General features: G+C 38.7%; 1 protein-coding gene across 1 annotated transcript in view; it reads left to right on the top strand.

Annotated features, from left to right (window-relative positions):
- Positions 1 to 13,118, top strand: part of HUWE1 (HECT, UBA and WWE domain containing 1, E3 ubiquitin protein ligase) — a 152,855-nt gene that overhangs the window by 31,263 nt on the left and 108,474 nt on the right. Inside the window, exons 4-7 of the mRNA XM_011991999.1 lie at positions 2,829 to 2,897; positions 8,641 to 8,739; positions 9,381 to 9,587; positions 11,484 to 11,636. Coding sequence (XP_011847389.1) covers positions 2,853 to 2,897; positions 8,641 to 8,739; positions 9,381 to 9,587; positions 11,484 to 11,636 — 504 coding nt within the window. The 5' untranslated portion in view covers positions 2,829 to 2,852. The remainder of the gene's footprint in view (positions 1 to 2,828; positions 2,898 to 8,640; positions 8,740 to 9,380; positions 9,588 to 11,483; positions 11,637 to 13,118) is intronic.

A 13,118-nucleotide genomic window follows, 5' to 3' on the forward strand; every position in this document is an offset into this window, starting at 1 on the left:
TTTTTTTTTTGGAGACGAAGTCTCGCTCTTGTCCCCTGGGCTGGAGTGCGATGGCCTCCGGGGTTCAACTGATTGTCCTGCCTCGGCCCCCTGAGTAGCTGGGATTACAGGTGCCTGCCACCATGCCCAGTTAATTTTTGTATTTTTAGTAGACGGGGTTTTAGTTTGTTTGCCAAGGTAGTCTAGAACTAGTGACCTCAGGTGATCCACCCGCCTTGGCCTCCCAAACTGCTGGGATTACAGGTGTGAGCCACCACGCCCGGCCTTAATTTTGTTTTTGTATTTTTAGTAGAGACGGGGTTTCACCCTGTTAGCCAGGATCGTCTCTATCTCCTGACCTCGTGATCCACCCACCTCGGCCTCCCAAAGTGTTGGGATTACAGGCATGAGCCACCGCGCCCAGCCTAGATCTTTGATTTTTTTTAATCAGTGTTCTGTAGTTTTCAGCATATAAGTCTTGTACATATTCTGTAGATTTATACAGAAATACTTCATTGTTTTTTAGTGATTGTGAATGGTATTGCATTAACTTTGGAGTGTACATATCCATTGCTAGTATATAGAAACATGATTGGCTTTTTTAACATTTGTCTTGTATTCTATGACTGCTGAGATTGGTTATTAGCTCTGGGAGGTTGCCAGGCTGGAGTGCAACGGTGCAATCTCGTCTCACTGCAAGCTCCACCTCCCAGGTTCAAGCAATTCTTCTGCCTCAACCTCCTAAGTAGCTGGGATTACAGGCATGTGCTACCATGCCGGGCTACTTTTTTTGTATTTTTAGTAGAGACGGGGTTTCACCGTGTTAGCCAGGATGGTCTCCATCTCCTGACCTCATGATCTGCCCACCTCAGCTTCCCAAAGTGCTGGGATTACAGGCATGAGCCACCGCGCCTGGCCTTTTTTTTTCTTTTAAGATGGAATCTCACTCTGTTGCCCAGGCTGGAGTGCAGTGAGCCACTGCACCCATCCTCTGGGAGGCTTTTAAAATAGATTTCTTGGGTTTTCTATGTGGATGATCCTTTGACACTGCAAATAGGGGCCATTTTTATTTTTTCCTTTCTGATCTGTGTGCCTGTTACTTATTTTTCTTACTGTATTGTATTGGCTAGAACTTTCAGCAGTATGTTGAATAAAAGTCATGATAATGGACTTCTTTGCCTTGTTTCTAATCTTAGAGGGAAAGCATCAGTTACTTGAGTTGCATGGTATTGAGGCTGGCTGCTACATCTTGCAGCAGGGGCAATTTAATAACCTCCCTGCAAATGACTGAAGCCACAGTAGTGTGGCAGCCACTTGCGTAAGACATTTGTGAGAAAAGGGGAGAAAAAAAGCCTTGAGAGTAAGCGTACAAATAGCTCAGCTTATAGTTTCCACCACATGGACAGGATTGTTGCCAGAATCCTGTTGGCTTCATTTGAGATATTTTGAGGTGGTTGGCACCAGGCATTTTGTTCATTTTGTATTGATACTGAGATAACTTTTTAAAAAGTAATCTGGAATTACATACCCTAAGTATCAACCATAGAAAACATTTTTTCTTCTTAAGGAATGGTCTCTACAGAAATGTTTTAGAACATATTCTGAATTCTTTACAAACTCTTCCTTGAATGCCTGCTGATTGAATGGATGCAGGTCATACAGGCAAATACACGCTATTTCCGTAGTACTGAGTATATTGGACTAAATCTAGGCAAAAAGCTGCCTAAAATTTATACTGTAATTGGTCAGCTTTATATTATGGCAGCCTTCTTGGGGGAGGGACATTGATTTCTAGTGACTGCTACTGAGTTAAATACATTGTTAATAGAATCTTTTGTGTGTAAAGAGCCTGCAACCCACTTCTACCCCTGTGCATGTGTCTCAGTTGCTAACAGGAGAAACATTTCTTGTCCTTTGGAGGACTTGTCTGCCGTCAAAGATCTAGGGATCTGATCAGGCTGTTGTCTGCTTTTGAGCCTTCCAAATTACATGGCTTAATAAAATGATTGTTTTCTGTGCTCGGAATATTTCTGTTGGGATTCTTCCTTTTCTAATTGAAAAATAAAAGTATTGTTTTGCCTTTGCTCTTAGGATACAACTAATACATTTTTATTGGTAGGAACGGTAAAAGGTGCATATGTAAAACAGTCATACATAATCCTTTCAGTTAACAATGAATTAATATTCTGATGCCTAGCCCTTCTGAGCTGTTTGCAGTAGACATAAGTTTATACCGTATGTTCCGTTTTGTAACCTTTTTATTTCATCATGAACATCTTTGTGTATTATATAGTTGTCTGTAGTATTTTTAACAGTTGTGCACTGTTCCATTTTAAACAAATCATATTTTGGACATTTGGTCTTTTTTTAACCTTGTGATGGAACAGTAGGTCTTCAGTCTTTTACACATGGTCATGCAATATGGATTCTTGTGGTTAAATATTTGTGTACATCTTTATGACTTTCTTTGGATTCCTAGAAATGGAAGCTATCAGGAAACTGCAGGGCTATGGTGAGTTTTTCCATCCTGAGATGTGTTGCAAACATTGTACACTCTTATTTTCAATTAAGAGTTGGAGATGCTTGTAAAAGAAAAAAAAATTTTTCATTTTGGCTTGACTTGGTTTCAGTCTTGTGCAACATGGGGATGTGGGCCAGTTTGATCTGGAGAGATTCTTTACCTCTCTCTACTCAATAGTTGTGCCTCTGAGATGGCATAGCATCATAACTCCAGTGTTTTTACTTTAAGCATTTTGCATTGCTCTTCATTCTGTATTGTCTATGTCCAAGCTTGTAGAGCTCAAGATTGTAGCTTTAAGTTCTCACTTCTTTGGGGATTTTCTTTTCAGATCGTAAAGCTGAAAATTGAAATCATGAAAGTAGACAGGACTAAACTGAAGAAGACACCTACCGAGGCTGTAAGTATCCAAAAGTTTGCTGTGCTTATTTTTTCTTCATTAAAAAATAAAAAATATTTGTGAACAGTTCATCCATGCTCTTCAAGTCTCATCACCCATATATACAAAAGGCAATAAAACAACAACTTGTCTAGAAACAGTAAGATTTTCTTTTGAACTTCCCTGGATTAAAAAAATGGATAGCCAAGAGACCAGTGGAAAGTGAACACTGATCAGTTAGTTCTTGGTAGCTGTGTGTGCCTGAAGTCAGCTCTCAGGCTGCTGTGCAATTCCTTCCTATGCAGAAAGGAAGTGTGGTATAATGGAAAGAGCAGATGTGGATTCAGATTTTTAATGTACTTCTGGGATCTTGCAATTTTGTTTTTTAGACAATGAAAGTGGTAACATTTTTCTTACTAGTTTTTTTGTTAAGGCCAGTGTTTTAGCTGTCTTTATTACTGATTCTTAATCACACAATTCAGCTTAACTTGTGAATTGGGTGGTCATATCAATTAACCCTTTGTCGACAGTAGAAATCCCAGCTTCAATCTAGTAATATTCCACCAGCTAGCTTGAACTGCTTTCTGAGGTTAGGGAAGTGGTATTGCATTGTGATAGTCCTGTTGACCCTGTGTGCTTAGTTCAAAGCGCACAAGCTTTGGAATTAGACCTGGGTTTGAATCTTACTAGACTTTTGTGGCTGAGAGGTTATTAACTTGCCTGGTTTCCACAGCTACAAAAAATTTTTTCCTTCTTGATGTGAGGCAATTGCTTAGCATAGTATCTGGCACGTAAGTTAGTTCATATTGTAAATACAAGCCACTTGGTTTTCAAAAAATGTAAAAGTACCTGGCAAGTATCACCAAAAGAGAACAATAACATTTTGCTGTATTTTTTCCAGTTTTTTTTTTTTTTTTTTTGAGGCAGGATTTTGCTCTGTCACGCAGGCTGGAGTGCAGTGGCGAGATCACAGCTCACTGCAGCCTTGACCTCCCAGCTCAAGCAATGCTCCCACCTCAGCTTCCTGAGTAGCTGGAACTATAGGTGCATGCCACCATGCCTGGCAAATTTTTTATTTTTTGTAGAGACAGGATCTTGCCTTGTTGCCCAGGCTTCTTCCAGTCTTTTAAAAAATTATTACATGTGCACACACAGTTATCCTGCCCTTTTCATTTAGCATTGTACTAATGAGTATGAGCAGCACTTTCTTCACATACCTTTGTCAGTATTACAGATTGTCTTTTAAATTTTTGTTAATTTCATAGGTGGGGAAGAAAGTATTTCACTGTTCTATATCAGTTATCTTCTTGTGCTGTTTATTTTGTATCCGGCATTGGAATATCAAGTGTTTCTCTTACTGAATGCCATATATATTGAACGTACTCATTTTCATATCTGTTGGAAATATCTTCATTTGCTTTTGATTTTGTTTTTGATGTGTTCTGACATCTAGAAGTTTTGACAGCTGTACTTGAATGTCTTTTACTGAAGGACAAAAAGAAAACTTGCTTAAGAAACTGTAATTTAAAAATTTAAAGTGAAACCAGTGTAAGAATCTACTGCTACGAGAATAGAAGACCTAGAAAAATGATCCTAGTGTATATAAGAACTAGATATGTGATGATAGAGGGATTATAAATTGGAAAGAAGAGACAGTATTAGGAAACCGTGCTAGACTAATTATTTATCTTGTGGAGCATGGTTACTATTATATTGTGATAAACTTTAGATAAACCAAAAGTCAAATATTTTTAAAAGAAATAAGCTGTAGGAGAAGTAGAACATGAAGGTGAATGTTTACTTTGTCTTAAGTGGGGATGGTCTTTCCAAGCATTAAAACAAAGGAAAAAACCAAAATGGAAATGTTAAATACTGTGTCCAAAATTTAAAAGACATGACAATAGCCATCCTAACAGGTGTGAAGTAGTATCTCATTGTGGTTTTGATTTGCATTCCCTTGATGATTTCCTTGATATGGAGCACCTTCTTATATACTTTTAAACTATTTGTATGTAAATAGACATCTGGATAAGTATCTATTCAAGTCCCTTGCCCGTTTTAAAATTTGTGTTATTTGGGGTTTTTTGCTATTGAGTTGCAGGAGTTCCTTATATATTTTGGAAATTAATCCCTCGAAGACATTAGGCAAAGTGAAATAAGTCAGCCGCAGAGGGACAAATAGTGCGTGAATCCTCTTATATGAGGCATCTAAAATAGTCAAAGATATAAAAGTAGGCAGTAGAATGATAGTTAACCAGGAAATGGTGGGGAGAGAGAAGGGGGAGCTGCTGCTCAGTGGATATAAAATTATACAAGGTAAGTAAGTTCCAGAGATCTGCTGTAGAACAACATAGTGCCTATAGTTAACAGTCAGGTATTGAGTATAGTCTGCCCTCCATGTGTGTGGGTTCCACATTTGCAGACTGAACCAACTGGGTAGTAAATATTTGGGGGAAAAAAACAATAAAAAAGAGTAATACAAAAGTAAAAATAGAAATTTTAAAGCAATGCAGTGTAACAACTATTTACATTGAATTGAATTCAGTATTGTAATACTAGAGATGGTTTAAAGTATATAGGAGGATGTGTATAGGTTATATACAAATACTGTGCCATTTTATACAAAGGATGAGCATCATAGATTTTGGTATTCATGGGGGTCCTAGAACCAATCCCCAGCGAATACAGAGGGACTAATCAAAAATTTGTTATGAGGGTAGATCTCATATAAGTATTCTTATCACACGCACAATCATGCGCACACATAGGGACACAAGGAAACTTGGAGGTGATGGATGTGTTTATTACCTGGATTGTGATGGCAACATGAGTGTATACATACATCCAAACTCACCCAGTTGTATACGTGAATTACGTGCAGTTTTTTGTATACCATTTACACCTTAATAAGCTCGGGTGGGGCAGGGGAGGAGGAAGACACATGACAAGCTGGGGAAGATATTTGTAACCCAGTGTAGTTAATGTTTTCAGTATCTAAATCAGGAGAAATGAATATCCCAATGACAAAATGGGCATAGGGCATTTAAGAAAAGAACAAACCCAGTAAATGTTCAGCAAGATTCAACTCTGTGGGTAATTGGAGAAATGCAAATTAAAAGAAAGTTTTTAACCTAGTGGATTGTAAGGGGTTGCTCTTGGAGTCATATGCTGATTTCTGGCTCTTATTTCCTAGTTACTAGCAAGTTACTTAGCATAAACTCCTAGAAGTAGAATTTTTGTGTCACTGGTTATGGACTTTTTAAGACTTGAGTTGTCTATTTTCCTTGAGCAGCATACAAAATTGCCCCCATTTCCCATACTGTGGTCAATGCTAGGTACTGTTTTTACGAAAGGCTTTTATTGATCACTTTATTAGCAGCTGTGCAAAGAATTTTTTCCCCAGATTTGGTATCTATTGAAATAAATCACTGTAAACCCTGGCAATTGGTATTCAGCTGTCGAACTGGCAAATGCTTTCTTGTATCTTAACGTTGTGCTTGCTGCTTTCTCCTGCAAAATGCAAGGAATCTTGATAGTCTGATAAAACAGAGACCGTCATACTGGTACATTAAATTGATGCCATTATGCTAACTGGATCTTGTGAACAGAAAACACAAGCACACCTTAGATGCCTCAGACATATTTGTGCCAGAGAGTCAGAAACAAACCTTGTGGAAGCTTGAGGACCTTTCACATTAGGAAAGTTTCTAGTGGCCACATGGTTTGGGAAATATTGGGATATCCCTTCTAAAGTGAGAGGGAAGTTGCTGCACCTTGTACCACACATTGTGAAGAAAGAGGAACAATGTGTGATGTGTTTGGATTTTGGAGCCAACGTATTGGTTGGTCACATTTGGGCATGCTATTTTGACCTATTTACTGCATAACCTCTAACACATTTAGTGGGGTACCTCTAAAGTGTTAGTAAGGTTTGGATCTAGAAAAGACTCTGCAAAAGGTCCAGGCTATGATACAAGTTGCCCTATCACTTGGACATTATGACCTAGTAGACCCAGGTGACTGACTTAGGTATCAGCTAAAGATGCCATGTGGTATGTGGTGCTTTTGGCAAGCCCCAGTAGAATTACAAGTAAGACCCCTAGACTTTTGGCTGTGCTGTCCTCTGCCACCAGCTATTCTACATTCACAAAAGCAGCTTCAGACTTGCTACTGGGCCTTGATAAAGACTGAATGCCTGGTTATGAGACATACCGAGTTATTATAGGATCCAAATGTTCCTCATGACCTGGGTGTTATCTCACCTACACATCATAAAGTTGGACTCGTATAGCTGCATTCCATTAGAAATAGAAGTAACATGTTTGATGCTGGACCCAAGTAGGTCCAGCAGGCACAAGTGAACTGCATAAGCAGGTGGTTCAAATTTCCATGTTATCTATTTCTGCTGCTTCACTGCCTCTCCCTCAACTTATACATCTTAGAGGCGAGGAGGAAAAAGTGCAGGCCTGGTTTGTGGAAGGATTTTGTGCCAAGGATTTTACATACATTTAATTACCATGAACATTTGAGGTAGATCTTAATAATGCTTAGAGGGAGAAAAGGTTTGGACTTAGCTTAAATAAACGCCTGTTAGGTTCCATGTTTTTTCGGATGCCAAAAATACATTTCTCCCAGTTTGAATCTCACGACAGCATTGCTGGATATATAGGTACGTGTTGGTTTATTTTGCAGAAGAGGATGCTGAGATTCAAAGAGGTAGCTTACCAACTACCTGATTCCAAGACTCATACTCTTTTTAATAGTATGCCGTCTCTGAATATTTAAGCTCCTGTTATGGGAGATAAGTATTTTATGTATGTGGCAGACATTTGAGTTTCATATTTGTGAGGTAGCTATTACGTCTGTTTTTCTGATAAGAGAGCTGTGGCTTAGAGGTTAGACTTGCCCATGATCAAACAGCTTAGTAAACATGAAGCTAAAAAATAAATCCAGACTTGTTTGGTACCAGACCTCTGGTCCATTCCCAGGATGCTGTACTGCCCTTATGGAGTTAAAGAACAGGTGTAATAATCACTTCTCCCAGCTGCCATTCATTAACGGAAGGCTTCTCTCTCCCAGCCCCTATCCCTTTCCCTCCTTCCAGTTTCAGAAACTTGACTGTAAATACTCAATCCACTCCTTGTTACCTGACAAATAGGCCCATTCATCAGTAGAAGAGAGCAGAAATGTATGGAAATGGGAACCCCAAGAAAGAATGGAGTCCTAGTTTTACGAAGTTCAGAAGCTCTTTACCACCTTACAAGTGAAGGGTTTTATGTTACAGAAAAATATAGCTAATGCTAATCTTCACCTTTAATTGTGAATTCACTAGGACTTTGCAGTCTCTGATTCAATATAACCTACCAGGCATTCTGGTTAACTTTCAGACCATGGTATAGATTCCTTAATTTTTTTTTTTTTAGATGTTTAACTTTTTATTATTACTGTCTTTGTTGTCTGTATCTTTCCAAATAGTTTGTCTGCACTTTTCCAAATAGTTTGTCTGCATCTACCTTTATCCAAGGTGTTTTTTTTTGTTTTTTGTTTTTTTTTGAAGGCCAGGTGGATTGTTGGGGAATAAAAACGTTTTCTCATGAGGTTTCCATTTTAATCCCAAGAGATTATCTGGCACATCTTGTTTTCTTAAGTAGTAAATCCTAGCAAAAGGAAAATTACTGTGTGAGCTTAAGGGTTCCTTTTCCGATTCTCCTTGTTTGCAACTCCCTCATTCCAAAACATCTTTGTGAATACTTTTTTTTCTCAGCCTGCAGACTGCAGAGCCTTAATAGACAAACTCAAAGTTTGTAATGATGAGCAACTTCTCTTGGAACTGCAGCAGATCAAAACATGGAACATTGGAAAGGTATGTGAAGCCATGCTCCCAAAAGACAGGACTCAGTATACTAATACATCATTTTGTATGCTCTGATATGGAATAAGAAACCATAGTGGGATAGCCTCATTCAGCAGTTACTTAATAAGCATCTAGCGAGTGCCACATGCCTAACATAGCTTTCAACCAGTGGCAAGGAAAATTTTGCTGGCTGAGGATGAGGAATTGATTTCACAGGTGATGCTTAAGAATCTCAATCACAGAATTCCTGTAGTTTGACAATATAAGTTTGAGATAATTTCTGGATTTTTAGTTCAGAAGAACTTTTATTAGATAACTCTAAAAAATGAATTTTTCTGATAAAATGGATTCTGGCAAGGATGGTTCTCTTGTCTTCGTAGATCTTAGAATATAACCAGAGTTCTCCATCTAAAGACCTAGCTCTAGCGGTTTTATGGTGTCTAGTGGTGTTAGCACATATGTCTAGATGGATATGAAATGAACTCCAGCCCTTTTAGCTCAGAGTATGATCTTTCTCATATGGGCAAGAGTGGGACGTGAACTTGTCTAGGTGTCATGCTCAGCAATCTCTTGTAACAAAGCTCAGTTAGAAAGCACCCATGCGGCACTTCTACCTTATTCTTACATCTTCTTTTTCCTCCCCTCTCCAGTGCGAGTTATATCACTGGGTGGACCTGTTGGACCGCTTCGATGGAATACTGGCAGATGCTGGACAGACAGTGGAGAATATGTCATGGATGCTTGTATGTGATAGGCCAGAAAGAGAGCAACTGAAAATGCTTCTCTTGGCTGTGTTGAACTTCACAGCCTTGCTCATTGAGTACAGCTTTTCCCGGCATCTGTACAGTTCCATAGAGGTAGGGGAGGTTAAAGCCTGTGTACTCTGTTCTTAAACTAGAATTGTGTACATCCAGAAATAAGGAAATTGCCATTTCTCTCTATTGCTTCTTTCCTTTTCATGATGGAGCTCTGGGTTTTTCATTGTCAAAGATAATAGTAGAATGTTTCTTGGATATAGATATCCTTCATAGGGTTGATGGGAAGATTCTGTACTATCACCTTTGTTTTGCCTTTTCAAGATTCAAGAAATGAGTGAGAAATGTTACATATATATTAAAGTATTTAAGGAAATTTACATGAATTTATTTTTGCCCTAGGTTGTTAGAGCAGCCCCACATTACTTTTAAATTGCTAGAAATAGTTTGATTTTCTCATCACATTAATGTACTTCTCTAAGTTTTAGTGTGCTGCTTTAAAGTCTCTCTGTATTCTGCCACACCCATCCCAAGATATATATTCATAGCATCCTTTGTGTCCTTGAAGAGTAAGGTGGGTGCAGCAGTCAGTGAGCTTTTCAGTTAGTTAAAAATCACTGTAATAAGAAATTATTTTCTTTTTATAGAAGCCCAACTTTAGACTTTCTGTCATCATTAGTTAGGTGCCCTGTTAATTTTAGGTGTGTTTTCCTGCATCTTCAGTAGAGAAACAGAATCAGAATAAACAACTTAAAATGGCTTAGGAAAAGAAGTGGGATAACTGAACTAAAGGCCTAATATACAGAGCTTTAAGTGGGAGGTAAATAGGCAGTCTGTTGAAGATGAAATAGATATGCTGCCCATGGAAGTCCATGGCCTTTGGTATAATTGGCAACTGGAAATGCCTTGGTTCATTTCTAGCTATATTACATACTGATTTTAATTCTGACCAAGTGCTTCAATGTATTGGTGAATTTTAATTGTATTTAAAAGCCAAAGTAAGGCCAGGTGCAGTGGCTCATGTCTGTAATCCTAACACTTTGGGAGGCTGAGGCAGGAGGATCACTTGAGCCCAGGGTTTCAAGACCAGCCTGGGCAACATAGTGAGACTCCATCGCTACAAAAAATATAAGAGCTAGCTGGACGTGGTGGTGCATGCCTGTAGTCCCAGCTACTCGGGAGACTTAGGTGAGAGGATCGCTTGAACCCAGGAGGTCAAGGCTGCAAGGAGCTATGATCATGCCTTTGCACTCCATCCTGGGCACAGAGAGACCCTGTCTCCAAACAACAACAACAAAAAAACCAAAGTAGTCACTCAGATTCCTTATGAGCATATACTGTACTGTAACAGTTATATGTTACATAATTGCCACGAACTGTTGTGGATATCTTTAGCTTCTATGTGAAGGACCCTGTTTTAATTAATTTCAACTTTATGTTTGTCATAAAGGATACAGAAGAGAACATAAAATATCTTTCACAATACTTTTAGTCCAGTTAGAGACTTAATGTTCTTCTTGAGTCCCACATGTGTATTATATCACATTTGCCTCTTTTGTCTCTTTTCCTTCCTGTGGGAAAACCTGTGCAGTTTTGAACTACTGTTTACATTTTTTTACTTTTATTGCACTTTATAACTAACTGCCAGATTTTAAGCTCCTTGGGGGATAAGGTTGCATGTTGTAGATTATCAAATACATACATGTATATATACACACACACACACACACACACACACTTTTTTTTTTTTGAGACGAAGTCTCAGTCTGTCACCCAGGCTGGAGTGCTGTGGCGCGATCTCGGCTCACTGCAAGCTCTGCCTCCCGGTTCACGCCATTCTCCTGCCCCAGCCTCCCGAGTACAAATACTTATATATTTTTTTGTATTACGTTACTAAACTTTTTGATAGCTTTGTAAATGTTGACAGGTACATTTTGTTTTGTTTTCAAGGCCAGTTGTTCCTGATACCTTGAGCTTTGCCCTTTTTTGTCCCTTTAGCATTTGACAACTTTATTGGCTTCCTCTGATATGCAAGTGGTGCTGGCAGTCCTTAATCTCCTATATGTATTTAGCAAAAGATCAAACTACATCACTCGTCTGGGATCTGACAAGAGGACCCCGCTGCTAACTCGGCTACAGCATTTGGCAGAGGTGAGTCTTGGGTGAAGAGTGGAGGGGTGCAAAAATTGGAGCATATGGTTCCTTTCAACAGGTGTTTCTCAGAGTGTTAAAATGTATTAGAATCCCTAAGTTAACTTCACTGGCCTAATTGAGTTAGAACTATTGGTGCCCTCTTTTAAAACCTAAGTATTCTCAGTTATTAAGTAATTTTGAAGGAATTCTTTAATCTCTGCTCACCAGACAAAATCTCTCTGTTCAGAAGTGGCAATTTCTCTTCTGAAAGGAAAGTTCAAAATTATATTCAATTCTGTGTGAGAAAGAAGTATAATGCAATAATATGATCTAGATTTGAGTCCTGGCCCTGCGTACTAGCTTTCATACTGGTTTCCTCTTCTGGGAATTTAACATATCTACTTCAGGGTTGATTTAGAATAAAATGAATTGTGGGGTACTCAGTGCTGTGATCAGTAAGTAGTAGTGATTATAATTGAAGCCAAAAGCTCTCATATAAAAGTTCAGCTCTACCAAACTATTGTCCTGTGTTCCCGGAGACAATTTCTTAATATATACTTAGGTTTGAGAGGTAACCCACTGTTGGAAAGCTTTCTTAGAAGAAAAGTGTTACGGCTAGCTTTTTAAAAGCGTATTTAATGGTTACCTCAAAGTAATTCAAGTTTTCAGGCTAATTTACGTGCCATGATTACTTATAAATTAGTTTTGTATAATTATAACATGTATTTTGAAAATTCTAGGAAAATATAGACAAAATGTCAATCACCTATAATTCATCCCTATGAGACCTCCCTTAAAGTCGGAGCATTTTTTTTTTGCATTTGGAAATACGTGTATATAAGCATGCTGTTTTCTTAAGATACTGTAAACATTTCCTCCTATTAAAAACCACAAGGAGGTTTAACATTGGATTCCCAAGTCACAGTTAAAAGGAAAAAGGAACTATTACTCAATAGATGCTTCCAAAGCACTTGATAAAATTTATCACATTAACAAAAGCTTCATATAAACTTTAAGAAACTAGAGTTACCTACCGGAAGTCATAATGGGGGAGCTAAGGCATTTCCATTGAATTCATAAGTCACACAAAAATGTCAGACATTAACTTCTGTCATTTACATTTGTAGTACAGATGCTAACCAACAGAAAAGAAAGAAGCGAAGAATACATATTAAAAGAGAAAATTTGGGCTGGGCATGATGGCTTCATGCCTGTTATTACTGGCACTTGGGGAGGCTGAGGCAGGCAAATCGCTTGAGCCCAGGAGTTTGAGACCAGCCTGGGCAACATGGCGAAATCCCATCTCTGCAAAAAGTACAAAAATCCGCCAGGTGTGGTGGCACACACCTGTGGTCCCAGTTACTTGGGAGGCTGAGGTAAGAGGATCACTTGAGCCTGGGAGGTGAAACCTGCAATGAGCCAAGATCGTGCTACTGCATTCTAGCCTGGGCGACAGAGTGAGACCGAGACTCTGTCTCTAAAAAAGAAAAGAGAATATTT

This window comes from Mandrillus leucophaeus, unplaced genomic scaffold (assembly GCF_000951045.1).
Source record: "Mandrillus leucophaeus isolate KB7577 unplaced genomic scaffold, Mleu.le_1.0 Scaffold400, whole genome shotgun sequence".
In the NCBI taxonomy this organism is placed as follows: domain Eukaryota; kingdom Metazoa; phylum Chordata; class Mammalia; order Primates; family Cercopithecidae; genus Mandrillus; species Mandrillus leucophaeus.